Source organism: Colletotrichum chrysophilum (genome assembly GCF_026319265.1).
Source record: "Colletotrichum chrysophilum strain AFK26 chromosome Unknown scaffold_61, whole genome shotgun sequence".
In the NCBI taxonomy this organism is placed as follows: domain Eukaryota; kingdom Fungi; phylum Ascomycota; class Sordariomycetes; order Glomerellales; family Glomerellaceae; genus Colletotrichum; species Colletotrichum chrysophilum.
This window is the reverse complement of record NW_026517348.1, coordinates 149547-164247: the sequence shown is the minus strand read 5'-3', so window position 1 is coordinate 164247 and position 14701 is coordinate 149547. Positions and strand designations below refer to the sequence as shown.

Below are 14701 nucleotides of genomic sequence, written 5' to 3'. Positions count from 1 at the left end.
GGTTAATATCCATGGTTGTTCGACGATGCTACCGCGGCCCCGTTCTATATGAGACCCTCGCGTGTGTTGAGGCCCTGGTCCTTGTCGGCTAACTGACTCGCGCCCGGACAACACCACTTTAATATGGGCAGGCCAACTTCTTCGATGAATGGAAATTAGGCAGTGCTGAATAACCCCCAACTATCCCCTATTGTCAATTGAGCCCCCCCGAGTTCCGCCGTATATCGTACGCCGTGAAGCTGCCCAGTCTCCATCCCACGATCGGGAAGTGGCCGCGTGGCGTCTCGGTCCATCGGGCGAGTGCCGCTATCCAGACTTACAGACCGAATCGAAGCCTTGGAGGCGGTGGCGTCCCGCTAAGCTCACCGGCAAGCCATGTCTCGACGTCGTATTACCTCATTCCTTGGCCGCTCCATCAGCCCTATCATTGAAATCACTCGAAGGATGGGACCCTTATGCTAGACTAGCGGAGCTCGCGGCAAGGTGATTTTCATTCAATTAAAAAGAATGAGTTGCCACCCTTCCGTCGCGTGGACGGAAACTTTGTTGATCCCCTGCCCAACCACTGTCGCTCTTTTTCTCAGTCACTCTCCGTTGGTTCGGTTCTCCCTTCCCCCTTCCACTCCTTTTGTTCCAAAGGGTCTCCCATCTAGTCAATTGCTAGCCCCCTGTGTCTCATTTGGTATCAAAGTGACACGCCGACGCAGCACAATATGCAGTTCCTCAAGCTAGCTTCTGTGGCCGCCGCTCTGCTGGGCCAGGCCTCCGCGTTCCCCCAACGCGGCGGACCGCCAGGCTTCCCGGGACAAGGCGCGCCGCCTACGCCGGATGAGGGCTGCGTTGATTCGGAGGTCCCCTACATTCGTTCTTACTTCTACGTCGGAGGCGGTTACGTCGACGATGGCTCCGGCGGTCACATCTTCCGTGACCAGATGTACGTTGAGAAGTTGCTCCCTACCTTTGGCGTCACCCAAGCGACGCCGATCGTCCTGATCCACGGACAGGCCCAAACGGGTACCGTAAGTGCAATGCAGATCCCAAAGAGGCCCTCTTCGGAAGGTCACAATCTTTCTCGGCCGAGCCTTGAACCTTACTGATATTGTCCCCAGAACTTCCTCAACAAGCCCGATGGCGGCCGTGGCTGGGCTTCTCACTTTGTGAGACAGGGCTTCGAGGTCTACATCGTCGACCAGACGTTCCGTGGCCGCTCCGCCTGGATGCCCGCCTACGGCGCAACCAAGCCCTCGACCTACTCCGCTGAGATCATCCAGCAGCGCTTCACCGCCGTCAAGGACTATATGCTCTGGGCCCAAGCTGCCAACCACACCCAGTGGCCCGGTACTGGCACCATGGGCGACCCGATCTTCGATGCCTTCTACAGCTCCAACGTCGAGTTCGTCAACAACGCCACGTACCAGCAGAAAACCGTCCAAGACGCGGGTGCCGCCCTGCTCGACAAGATCGGCCGCCCCGCCGTCGTTCTCGGTCACAGCCAGGGTGGTCTCATGCCCATCATCATCGCCGACGCCCGCCCCGAGCTCACCAAGGCCCTCATCCTCCTCGAGCCCACGGGCCCTCCCTTCCAGGAAGCCATCTTCAGCACCAAGGCCGGCCGTCCCTATGGCTTGACCGACATCCCCATCACCTACTCCCCCGAGGTCACCGACCCTACCACCGACCTCGTCCAGGCGACCTACGCCGCCAAGGGCGAGAACTACGTCCAGTGCGTCCTGCAAGCTGAGGAGCCCGCGCCCCGCCAGCTCGTCAACCTCGCCAGCAAGCCTATCCTCCTGGTCACCTCCGAGGCCTCCTACCACGCGCCCTACGACCACTGCACCGTGGAGTTCCTGCAGCAGGCCGGATGCAGCAAGACCGAGCACCTCGAGCTCGGCGAGGCTGGCATCCACGGCAACGGACACATGTTCTTCATGGAGAAGAACAGCTACGAGATCCAAAAGGTCCTGCGGGACTGGATCCTGGCCTTGTAAGGGCGGCCATAGCGGTGTGTGGGGAGAGAAATGCGTGCCCACGCGTGCAAATATGTCAATGCTAGTCGAGCGGATACCCATAGATGATGACAATCGTAATCTGGTAATGATGTGCGCCCTCCCAACACCTGTCCTAACTTGAAGTGGTGATATTGACCCATGCGTCCTTGTGTTATTGGGGGCGATCAAAGTATGTGATGCGATCTTCCAACAACTTCCCGAACTTGAAGCATGCTCGTGGCACTGATGATCGAATCGCAGGCGGCGTTTAAGAGAAAAGACACCCCGGCTACCGAGCACGACTCATTCAGGATCGGCGCCTAATTCTACCATGGCTATATCACCGCTGCAAGTCATTTATTAGCCGTGATATCGCCTTGCGTTGTATCTTTGACGGCTTTTGTGGACCTTCACGTGTGCCTCACTCATCATACCGGGCGGCAGAAGGTAAGGCGGACGGCTGGCCGGCTCTCGTCTACTCGTCACAACGTCCGTGTCCTGGTCCCGAGAACGAAAAGGTCCGCCTTGTATGGGGACTGAGAGAAGAGCCTCGGCTCACGCTCGCCCATATCTTCATGACAGCGGAGAAACCAACGAAGTAAGAAAGCTTGTCCTTGCAAAGACCCAAAATCGCGATGAGTTGAAGGCTATTGTAGGCTTAGTCTTCCGGAAACCTGGCTGATGGCACACTATATCAAACTGACCATCGCGATAAGATCTTCCGTTTTGCAAACGGTGAGCTCGGATTTCGTTGATCAGTGAATCAAATGCCTTTTCAATCTGTTCTTCTGCCGAACTCCCGGACCTCATCGGACACCGCCTAGTTAAATTGCCGTGGAGCGGCAACGGGGTAGTCCCGGAAAAGTGGGTGAAAACCCGGATCGCACGGGGTTCAGGCTCGGGGGTTCCGAATGTGAAGCGAAATTCACATTATATCCTCAACACTTCTCTGACGAAGTTCCACAACAATTTGGATATGATAAGAATGAAGGTGCATTAGGTTCTTTGAGGTAGCCGCCGCCATAATCCACTTCCTCGAGCGAGACTTCATCCCGAGAGCCAAGAGTCTGGTTCTGTTCTATCTAAGAACACGACAATTGGTTGGTAAGTACATTGACAGTTTTTCTACCCTTTACACCAGGGTAAATGTTTCTAACCCCGAGCTGCCTAAATCGCTCACAAGACTCTTCCATGCCTCTCCATTCATGTACCCATCCGCAAAGCACTCGCCAACGAATTGGAAATTCTCTGGGAATAAAGTATGGCCATCGGGCGATTCTTCCTGTTCCCTTTCGTCTCTTTCATCTCCATTGTCGTCGTCTTCTTTTCTCTTCCCAGGAGATCCACAATCGGGCAATCTGCGTAATAAATACGGTACGTTACCTCCCTCAAGCAAAACCACAACATCGGAAACTCTGGCATTGTTTGGGCACAAGCCACATGCGAAATCTTCTCCGTCTTCTTTCCTAATTCGTCTACATTTGATCCCACGAAAATGGCAGGGACTGCAGCATGGAACGGCCCCACCCGTCTGTCTCACAAACTGCCAGTGTGCTGAATAGTGCTCTCCCAATCTATTCAGAGAGTCTTCGTCTTCAAAGGCGTTGCTCGGTGGCGGAATGGTCTGCTCCTCCCTGCTCCAAATCCATGTCTTCTGCAGACCTGTTGGGTCGAAGATCCGGAAGAAAGCCTTCTCCATCTCGCCTGTTGACGTTCTTCTGAACATTGGATATAATTGAATGCTTTCGACCGTGCATACGCGCACTCCTCGTAAACGTAAATGCATCGGTTCATCAACATCTTCTGCCAACAGTGCCATATCTGGGACCGAATCGCCCGATGATCGGTACGGCGTTGTTTCTGAGAGCGCCAGAGTGGCCTTTGCCCAGCTAGAGGCGCCGCCATGCCAAAAGCACCACGTCGGCCGGTTTAAAGAATCAACGTCTGCTGGTAGACCAGAGCTCATCTGTTGCCAGGCTCGATCCTTATTCGTATGTACCGCAGATAGGACTCTCAACGACTTATGCGTCATGATCCACCATCTCGTGAAGTCGGCAAATACACGCGCCACGGACTTTGTGTAGTCTGGTCGGATGAGAGATGGCAATCGCTCTAGCTCAGAGGTCTCCCTGCCGAACTGTAGCAGAGCAAAGATCTTGTCCTTCGGATCGCTGGCCTCAAGGTCATGGCCGGCAACGAGGATTTCGAGAATTCCGCGGCCAGATATCCGAGGTGCGTCTACTACAACGTTGTTTTCCAACCGAAAGAGCGATGTGAAGATAGGAGGCATAATGGAGTACCTGAAGAGGCTTGTGATCCGCTTGGCCTTGATGAAGCAATCTGCCAGTCTCAAGATGACGGACCAGGGCACCACATCGCGTCCGCAGTGAACCACTGCCGACTTCGAATTGGCAACTTCTTGAAGAACCCAGGTACGCCTGAACCAGGCAAAGTCACAGCTCCGCCAGTCGGACACAAAGGTCAGCATCCTATCTTCAAGATGTCCTGGGAATACCGGCCCATGTCTTTGCTTGATTTTCTCTGTTTGACCTTCGTCAGCTTCAATGCTACCGTCGTCATATCGAGAAGCGACGTCCATGACGTCTCTCATGACTCGCTGAGTTACTACGTCGCTTGATCCGAGCCAGACGTGTACCTTCTCCGCTCGGGAGTAGATCTTGGGCATGATGCCCACCTGAGCAGCTCTCTCTACAAGGTCGCTTTGGTTTATGCAGATAAAGTCGACCCATAGTAGCTTAGGGTACCCTGTCTGGGGCCGAAGATGTCGCAATGCCTCGAACAAGGTTGTGGATAGAGCCAGTTGATGTTCTTCTCCGCCTTCCGCTGAGAGTGATTCGACATCAAGTTCGATAAACTTGTCTGCTGGCAAGTTGCCCCAACAATAAGAAAGCGCATCGTAGCTTTGAATTTTGTCATCGTCCAGTGACATTATCTTGAGAGAACAGTGAATGGGTTCGTTGAAGGAAGCGGGACTGATTGCGAGAACTCGGATGTCTCGGGAAGACTGATTCAGCGCCGTATAAATGTTCGGACTCTTGCTGGTAACCGAGGCCTCAAATGAAGGACGGATAGTATCGCTGTCAACGGCGGTACCGACTAATTTTATCTCTGCCTCGTAGCAGTAGTTGACCCAGGCCGGGAATTCCGCACGCATGACCAGCTGAATGGTGTCACCTCCATGGATAGTAGAGAGCCAGCGTCGGGTGTCGTCGTCGTCGCGGACGTCGTACACATTTTCATGGCGCTTCCTTTCTCGCGATGCGTGAACATTTCTTTGCACATCCTTGGCAGGCGATCGCTCGTGGTTAGATTCCGAGATTACTACCACTTCGAACCAGGTAAACGACGAATTGTACGTCCCGCGGTCGGCTTCCTCTGTGTTGCTAAAGCCTGCGCACGTGATCAATGAATATCCGCGCCATCGCAGTGACATAGTCTTGCGGCTGCAAGTATCAATCGTGACAACGCACCTTGGTCGTGTGAGATGGTGACGATGGTCAACTTCTCAACGGATATCATTTCATGGGGGACATCAATCTCGAGATACGGCCTGGCTGGACAACACTGACAAGACTCGACTAGTTCCGATCTGTTGACGATAGCTGTGACTGTACGTCCATCATCACTATTGACAACCGACTTCATAACTACGCTCATGATCAGGAAGAGTGGGTTTTGAGAAGGTTCTAATGTGAGGTCTGTTGATGGCGCTGGAGTCGCATGCTGGTTGCCAACTGAGTATGTAGTGTACAACAGCCTCATGCTGCATCGCAAAGGAAACGTCAGCAGCACCTCACGCGGAATGACAAGAAGCCGGCCCGCTGCAAGTGAGCAACCCCGCGCCAACCCCAGTCTACGTGCGCCATTTGATTAGTCCTTATGGAGATCCCTGTCGCAATCCATGAATAAAAGTGCTGCCACTCATCTGGGAATCGGGAGCTCAATTACGGGAGAGAAGACATTGGCAAGAACCAACAATAGTTAGCTTGATCCCCTATATAGCAAGCTCAGCGTCGTTCGAGCTTAAGCCGGGAGCCAGCATCGTGAAGCGCAGGTAAGACGCATGCCCCTGATGCAAACGACCTGACGGCGAGGCAATACTTGATTCACACCCTTGGCTTTGGCAACACAGACTTCCACAACTTGTTAAAACATTTAATGCATGTCATAATTTGAAAGCTACAGTCCAGTTGCATCAAGAATTTTCGCGATCTCATAATGAGCCCTGAAAAACTCCGGCTCAGGGAGCGGGTATCTGTTGTCGAATGAGACCAGCATCATGACTTCACGGTGGCCTTGCCGGGGGTTGACAGCGAAGGGGGCCCCTTGAAGGTTCTTAATCTCGTATTTGTTGATCTAGCCATCGGAAGTTAGATAAAGATTTAAATATTTGGCGGACAAGAAACTGCAAAGATGACCTGCCTTGCCTTCGATGGGACTGAATGCCAACCAGTGGTCGTAGTAGTCTTCACGAACACCGGTGTGAAAGGTGATGAGATTCTGGTGTTGATTCAGGCTGTCCGGGCCAATTTCCCTTTCCAATCCAGGGAAGTATCGGTACAAAGCATACCAAACATTGGTCACCGCTTCTCTCTCGCCTTGATTGGCTTTATTAAACTTTCCAAGGGCTAACGGCAACACATGTGAGAGATGAGTGCCACCGGCGGGCATGCCTGCAGGCGGCACAAATAGCCCCTTCGTAATACTCTCATAGTCGCTGCAATGACTGTATGCACAGCGGAATCCGTCACGTAGAAGGCATTCATCCTTGAGGATTTCCCGTTGGCCTCTGGCTGGCGGTTGTGTATCGCCCGCAGGCTGGGTAGTCGAGTTGGCAGCATTGGGGTTGGGCGACGCGGGTGTGGATGCCAGTGCGACAGAATTGACCATACTCGCAAGCTTCACTATTGAAATCAATCTTTTGTCAGTACAAGATCGACTTAGATAAGAGGTTCCTAGCCGGGCAGTGCCAGGTGGCTATCCGGGCAGTGTCCCTTGTGACTTCGATCGTAGCGTACCCAATACTTCGACAAGAACGACAGTAGTAAAGAAAACGATAGGAAGAGGGACGACAACGACGACAGGCGACGACAACGATAACGAGATAAGTATGTAGGAAAGGTTGTCGTTTAAAAGTAGTATAAGAAAAACAGTGTGACTTAGTAGGATATACGAATTGCACACGTGTGTACACTGCCCGGATAGCAAACCTCTCAGATAGAATCACGACTAACTTGGCTTGAGGATTGTGTCAATCAGGTAGCGTGAGAATGCCTTGAGCTTCACTTGATCTCTGCCGATCGTCTTGATGTCGGTCATGAGAGCGATCGCTCCGTTTTTCGAGAGCATTCCCCGAAAAGTCGAGATTATCATCCAGGTATTGTCAGACGAAGGGGTATAAAACTCCATGACCTTGTCGGTGAGTTTCCAAAGGTCAGAGAAACTATCTGAGTCCGTCCAGTCATCCGGTTGCTGCTGAGAGACAGGATGAGCGATGACGTTGCTGAATACAGTCGACAATTTCGGGCCAGTCTCTGCCATTTTGAGAACTGTTGAGAAGAGATCCCCTACTTTTCTTGCGCTAGAGCGACTACTTTTCCGGCGTGCTCGATATCGTCGTCGCCGTCGCTGTTACCGTCGCCTCTAATCGTCTATGTCTTTGTCGTCTTTCGTTGTCATCTGTCGTCATCGTCGTCTTTTGTCGTCGTCTCTATCGTCTTCTCTCTTGCCGTATTCGTAGCCTCCCTGACGCGGGAAAGTCAGGCGGTCTTGTTGGAAAAAGGGGATGAAGTGTTGGAACAAAGCTGGCAGATTTCTGCAACTCGTTCACCGAAAATTTCAAGATTTGAAAATGGAAGCAGTGAAAGTTGTCAAGGTGCATACCTGAGCAAACGGGTGGTCGAGGGCACCGAAAGACCTATCAAACCAATAATCCACTATTTCTACAACAGTAAGATCTTATTGGTGTAATCATTGCTGACATAGCTAAGTCTCCATTTTCAACCAACCGAAATCTTGCTAGACGTATTGGGCGGATTCTCTTTTTCACGATTGAGTAGATATCTGCTGTACCTAGGACTCTTGAGCCAGTGCACCATCAACAGGCAGGCAGCATACCCTTTTGTGCCAACCGACTCGTCGACAGACTGACTACTAGACGATGACTGATTCATGAGTCAGTAGACAGCCCTTTGCTAAAGAATTACCGACTTTCGCAATTTGTTGAAGTATTGTTTTCTGTGCTTCGCAGGATGTCGAAGTTCGACCAGCTGCCAAAAGGCCGCCCCACAACAGCTGGCACTCTCAGCCTATCACATTCACCGCTGCCAACTCCACAGGCGTCACCCACCACACCAAAGCAGGAACTCGGGCAGGTCATCCCAAGTTCAGTCCGCAGCACCACCACGCAAGCCAGGAAACAGGCAGTATCCAATCACGAACACGAACCGCTTCAAGTTTCCCGTGAGGGGTGCCTTTCTCTTTATCTTCAAGACTGAAGAACTATACGTCAAATCCCGAGAAATCAACCGGAGGAAAAAGTCATTGGACTTGTTTGAGACAGTAGCACAAGACAGAAACACTGGTTCAACACGCCTCCAATGATGCAGTCCTCAGCCAGCGTCATTGGGGTAGACGCCATCGAACACATCCTGGCCGACGCCTCGTCATGGGCCAACCCCGGTGCTGAAGACCAGGGCCGCGCTCACAGGACCGCGCTGCTCGGCAACGTCTTCTCGACCGCCCAGCACATGTGGCATGCGGGCAGTCAAGAGATTGATGTGGTGGCAGAGAAGCTGGGTGATGGGAGTCGAGATGGTAAGTTCAGCCTTACAAATCCGAAGATGGATGAGAAGCTGACATGTCGACAGCCTCATGGAGACTACCATATGGCGACTCCGGTATCGTGGACTTGTTCCTCAAAATCGTCACTACACCGAACCTTCGCCCGGCGTTGAAAAAGCACACCCTCCGCATCATCGGCAACTCATGCGCCGACACAGGTAGCTCACTCACCTCTATCTACTCTCGTCACGGCCACAAGCTAACACTGCCCAGATGAGAATCGCGCCCGCGTCATCTCCTCAGGTGCCCTTCCAGCCATCATCGGCCTCCTCAACGACGACGACGTCCTCCCCTTCACCATCTCAGTCCTCTACAACATCCTCGTGGACTACGAGCCAGCCCAGCAAGCAGCCTCAGCCGCCAATCTGACCCTCTCCATCGTCAACCTCCTCACATCACCCCGCCTCTCCCAAGCACAGAGCCTCCTCTCGCTCATCGCCAAACTCGTCGCTCTCCTCGCAACCCACGAGTCCGAAGCGACCCTCGCACCCCCTCAAACGCCCTCCCTCCTGCTCACCCTCGCCCTCACGCCGACAACAGAGCCAGAAGACTTTGTCACCCTTACGGCCGTCGCCCTTGCCTACCTCACCCACGCCCCTGTCCAAAAGGCCTTCATCGAAACCGGCTCCGTCCCCATCCTCCTCGCCACATTCTACCACCTCCAAACCCAGCTCGAAGCCATCCGCGTTGAAGACGAAGACGCCGCGATCCAACTCAAGGCCCTCCCACAGTCATTCGTCCAGCTCCTCTCCGACATCTCCTACGACGACGCCTTCACCGCCCACAACCCCATCGGCTCCCCCGTCATCCAGACCCTGCAATCCTGGCTCGCCCTCCCCAACGTCCACCTCCAGTCCGCCGCCTGCCTCTGCCTCGGCAACGTCACCAAATCCGACGAGGCCTCCTACGCCCTCGTCAAATCCCACTCCGTCCACCTCCCCCTCGTCCCCCTCCTCCGCGTCTCCACCGACTCAACCCTCCTCCACGCCGCCCTCTCCTTCCTCAAAAACCTCGCCATCCCGCCACAAAACAAGCCCGCCCTCGGCGACGCCGGCCTCCTCGACGCCGACATCCTCCCCCGCATCTGGTCCCTGGACGTCAACCCGCAGGTCCAGTTCTCCGCCGTCTCCCTCACCCGCCTCCTCCTCGTCAACACGCCCCCCAACGTCCGCCGCCTCTGCGCCCCGCTCAACCCGGACCCCCTCTCCCCCTCCCACGACACCACCCACCTGCACCGCCTGCTCGACCTCTTCGCCCGCACCGACGCAGAGCACACAAAGACCGAGGCCGCCCGCGCCGCCGCCGCCGTCTGCCGCGTCCTGCACACCACCCCCATCCCCCCGCTCCTGCCCGACTGGGACCCGACGCAGGACGGCTACGTCTTCCGCCCGGAGAAGCCGCTCGCGCCCACCGCGGCCGCCGAGGCCGACGCCGACGGCGGCGCGCGCCGGAGGGAGCGCTTCTACCGCCAGCACGCGCCGCTCAACAAGGCCCTCGCGTTCCTCGTCACGCAGGCCAAGTTCCCCGTGCTGCGCAGCGAGGCGTGGTTCGTGTTCGCGCTCATGTGTCGTGCGAAGGACGGCGCCGGCGTCGTCATTCGTGCGCTGCAGGTTCCAGGCGCGTTTGAGGCCCTGACGGAGGCGATTACGGGGCGGACGTTCTCCGGGGAGGATGTGGAGGGGAAGACGCCGGCGGCGGTGCAAGCGAGTTCGAGCTCAGAGGCTGCGATTGTTGGAGGGGAGGGGAATAGTATGGCGTTGGTTGATGGGCTGGGACTGGAGCCGCAGGCGGCGGACCCGAGGCAGGCGGCGGGGATGAAGAAGGTTGATCGGGAGAATGGGCTTGTTATGGTTAGCGAGCTTGTGAGGAGGCACGCGGAGGAGTTGCCGGCGGTGAGGAGGGCTGCGTTTGAGGAGATGTTGAGGGAGGGCGGAGAGATGTTGGCTGGTGAGAAGGGGAAGGAGACATGAGATAGCATTTAGCAAGCAAACGGAAACACAAGACAGATTTATATGGCAACAGACGATCTCGCAAGCACCAGGAATAAGTCACTGCAGGGGACTAAGAGGCAGAAGAATCAATCCATAGTCTACTCCTGGAACACATAGACCCATGATACACGTCACACATTTCATCATATGCGCGTCCTGTCTCCTTCCGTCGTCGAGGACGACACGACAGCAACACACAAGTCTGGGCGTGATCAATGCAATAGTTTCTTTATGACCTTGTCCTGAGTTATCTCTCTTCTCTCATTTCCACCGAACCCGCCAGGCCCAGCGCTTCTAGACTTTTTTTTTAATTCCCTCAAGCCCAGAAAGTTGTGATTGTTTAACGTGTCGAAAGCAGCAGCCGAGTGAAAACCTGATTCCATTGTGCCGCAGCAGCAAACATAACCCCCCGACACCACAAGAGACGGACGACACCAAGAAAGCCAGAGGAACATGCATAAGAAAGTAAACAAATTTTTCCCGTTGACGGAATCAAGATGCTTATTTCTTGGCAGCCTCAGCCTCGGCGGCGTCGCGGGCACGCTTCTCCTTCTTGCCCAGGTTGCGGGCCTCGGCTCTGGCGAGGCGGAGCTTGCGGTAGGCACCACCCTCGACGGCAGCGGGGACGTCGGACTTGGAGATCTCGGAGAAGCCGCTGACGGTGTTCTCGACGGGGAGGGCGGCGGAGAGGCTGCGGACGGTCTCGGTGCTGGCGAGGTCGACCTTGGAGTCGCCCTGCTTGGGCTTGTTGGAGCGGCGGGGGAAGACGACGAGGCGCTCCTTGTAGGCCTTGAGGCGGGCGACGTTGGCGGCGAGGGACTCCTCGCTCAGGTTCTGGCGGCGGCCGTCGACGGCGATACCGATGGTGGGAGCGTAGAGGCGGGGGATACCGGCGGCCTTGTGTGACGGTCAGTTTGCTTGCTCTCGCCTTCCAAAATTTCCCAGAACGGATTTACCTTGAGCTCAGCCAGGGAGAAACCGCGGCCCTCACGGACCTTGCGGTTGTACTTGACGGTAGGGCATCGCACAACCGGGCGGAGGAGGTCGACGGGGCGGGGAGCGACCTTGGCGGCCTTGGCCTGACGCGCGACACGGCGGCTGTGCTTCTTGCCGGCCTATTGTGGTGTTGTTAGAAAACTTCGGGTTCCCAGTTGATGTTTTTTCCCATCTCGAATTGTCGCCAGTTTTGCGACGGGACCAACTCATACCTGGTCGAAGTGCGTCCTAACCCGGCGCTGCCAATCCTTGCGGAAGTCTGTGGTGTCTCTGTCAGTTGTCGGGTTCCTCTCGATGTGCGTTCTTCTCGTCGTCGCTGGATCGTGGGGGAGTCTCACGGTTGTGGGGGATCTGCTGGTTGTGTGCGATCGCCTGGAGAGAGCCAAAGTCAGTAAATCAGCGGCGACGACGGGGACGCGAATGCCTTCAATGGCGATTCCGTAGATGAGGGCAAACGTACCATTGTGCCTGTGTCGCGATCAAAGGGTTAGTAGTCCTAGGCCGGGTCGTCGAGATGCTGCTGCGAGGCGTGGACAAATTTCCTGGAGGTACGACGAGTCAAAATCTCTGGAGGGCATGAAAACCCTACGAAAAGCCCGGGCGTGCGGTACGTACTTTGGGGGGGTTTGGCGGTGCGGGACGGCAGGCGCGAGGCGATTGGCTGTGGGCAGCTTGCTGTGGCAGGGCAGGCGGGACAGGCGACGGCGAAACCTTGATCCGCGCAAAAGGTGGCCGCGGTGAATTTTTGCGTGGAGGTACGTATCTTTACTGATTGTGGGCTCGGCTGCGGACGTCTATTTAATGGCGTCCACCTCGCGCGTCTTCCTCCTCTTCTTCTTTTGAAAGGCATACTTACCTTGTCTGGCCGTCGGGGGATCAAGAAATCCTGACGGCAGAGAGGGAGGCCTGCATTGCACATCGCGGCGTCGACCTCTCTCGATTGCCCTTCGGGGCCATCGTGGGCGCAATTTTTGATGTATGCCTTTTGTTTTCATTGTGTGCTCTGCCTTGTGCAGAGTCATGAAGAAGACTGCTGAGTGTTGAGGTGTGAGATTGGAAGGGGCGTCAACTGAGGTTCTTCAATGGTTGATAGATTGACTCTGCTGGACCTGATACCCTTGGAGAAGAGGCAGCGTCGATGGAATTGTAGTAACGCCCGCTCGTAGCTTCGCTCAATTGATGCTGTAACTGCCCGTCAACGTTCGCCATAAACACCTAACTCCTACTGCCGCCCCATTGGCCATTGACGATAGCTTCACCCACTGCCATGTTCGTCGATTGATGACTTCCTGCCGTAGACGTCGAAATTCTTCATTGGCTTCGGATTTAGCTTGGCCGGAGTCCTCCAATTCATCCATTTCATCGTATCTGTCCTCTTCATGAATCAACGCCTGCGTCCACATCTCGATCCACGGGTGTTCCATATGCCATGATATGCCCAGCCATCAAAGATATCATCACCAATCCTCCCTCCAACAATCGTCCATCTCATCACCACGTTCCTCACACCCAGCTGCCAGCCGCGCCGAAGCTCCCTCGTACGACACCGACCCCGGAACATCCCGCACCAATCACAACCCCGCAAAAAAAGCCCAACACCAAAAAAGTGCCGCCCCATACCCAAAGCTCCAAAAAATCTCATGACGCTCGCCGACCCGTTCTCCCGACTCCGAGTCGCCTCTCAACCTCGACCATAGAGTGAAACCGCCAAAACCACTCACTCCCCGTACCTCGCCCCCCACGATATCCCTCCCGAGTCGTTCGAGTACAAACCATCAAACACAATGGCTTCGAGAGTATCCCCCCGAAGCGCCTCCGACGCAACGCGCTTCACCTCAACCACCCCCCACGCCGCCTCCAAAGCCGCCGCTCCCTCCACGCCGAAACCCAAGCAGCAGCAGACTTCACCACAAGCAAAGACACCAGCAGCGACGAAGCTCTCCTCAACACCGAAAAACCCCTCCGGCGGCAACAGGCTACCCGGCGAGACCCCCGAAGAGCGCGTCCGCCGCCTCCGCGCAGCCCACGAGGCGGCGCGCAAGGCGCAGACCAGCAGCGTCGACCGCGTCCTCGGCGGGAGCAGACGGTTCTTCGATGTCGCGCACAAGGCCACCGTCATCGGGCTGGTCGGGTTCACAGGTACGTCTAGAGACCACGTCCTTCCGGGGGATCCTACAAGGCCAATTGAGCCCCCGAGATCGCCACCCAATATCACGAGCACTAGAACAAGCAAGAAACACAATGTCTAACTCCACTCCCCCACAGCAATCGCCGGCCTCGTCTCAATCTACTCCGTCTACGACATGGTAACCTACAACAAACAGCGCCGCGCCGACTTCATCGAGGCCCAGCGCAAGATGGAAGAAGACTCCCTCGCCGCCGCCCGCCTCGCCTTCATCAACGGCACCGCCACCGACGCCCAGGTCTCCCTCGTCGAGGAGGCCAACGCCGCCGCCCGCGAGTCCGGCACCCGCCTGCCGCCCCTGCTCTCCGCCCCCACCGTCACCACCCAGGCCGAGAAGATCTTCGGCACCGGGCAGCAGCGTGCCGAGACCGCATCACCAGAGGCCGCCGCCGCCGCCGCCGGCTCTTCAGCGCCCGCAGCGGAAACGCAAAACAAGAGCAGCGGCTGGTGGCCTTTTTCGTCGTCTGCCAAGCCCACCACAGAAGCAATCCAAGACAAGGCCAAGGCCGCCTTCGACCAAGAGAGGGAGAACCAGCGCCGCGGGGGCGCGTTGGACCAGATTGGTCTGCAACCGGCGGAGGAGAAGAAGAAGGGGTGGTGGTAAGAGCGCGCAACATGAGCCTTCTCTTCACATCACACCTCTTCTCTCAAAATCTCTCGGCGCGCGGGGTGGCAAC

At 55.8% G+C, this 14701-nt stretch overlaps 4 protein-coding genes across 4 annotated transcripts; 3 read left to right on the top strand and 1 right to left on the bottom strand.

Moving 5' to 3' along the window:
• Positions 1-713: 713 nt before the first annotated feature.
• On the top strand, positions 714-1988 carry COL26b_007528 (uncharacterized protein; the record flags this gene model as incomplete). Its single annotated transcript, XM_053180315.1, has 2 exons — positions 714-1019; positions 1110-1988. The coding sequence occupies 2 exons, from the start codon at positions 714-716 to the stop codon at positions 1986-1988; spliced, it is 1185 nt and encodes a 394-aa protein (XP_053035764.1).
• Positions 1989-8608: 6620 nt separating this feature from the next.
• On the top strand, positions 8609-10822 carry COL26b_007527 (uncharacterized protein; the record flags this gene model as incomplete). The annotated part of the gene is made up of 3 exons (XM_053180314.1): positions 8609-8825; positions 8879-9010; positions 9066-10822. The coding sequence occupies 3 exons, from the start codon at positions 8609-8611 to the stop codon at positions 10820-10822; spliced, it is 2106 nt and encodes a 701-aa protein (XP_053035763.1).
• Positions 10823-11344: 522 nt separating this feature from the next.
• COL26b_007526 (uncharacterized protein) lies at positions 11345-12302 on the bottom strand (the record flags this gene model as incomplete). Its single annotated transcript, XM_053180313.1, has 5 exons — positions 11345-11740; positions 11800-11958; positions 12052-12098; positions 12178-12211; positions 12300-12302. 5 exons carry the CDS (start codon positions 12300-12302, stop codon positions 11345-11347), a joined length of 639 nt encoding a protein of 212 aa, XP_053035762.1.
• Positions 12303-13623: 1321 nt separating this feature from the next.
• COL26b_007525 (uncharacterized protein) lies at positions 13624-14628 on the top strand (the record flags this gene model as incomplete). Its single annotated transcript, XM_053180312.1, has 2 exons — positions 13624-13978; positions 14105-14628. The coding sequence occupies 2 exons, from the start codon at positions 13624-13626 to the stop codon at positions 14626-14628; spliced, it is 879 nt and encodes a 292-aa protein (XP_053035761.1).
• Positions 14629-14701: the final 73 nt, after the last annotated feature.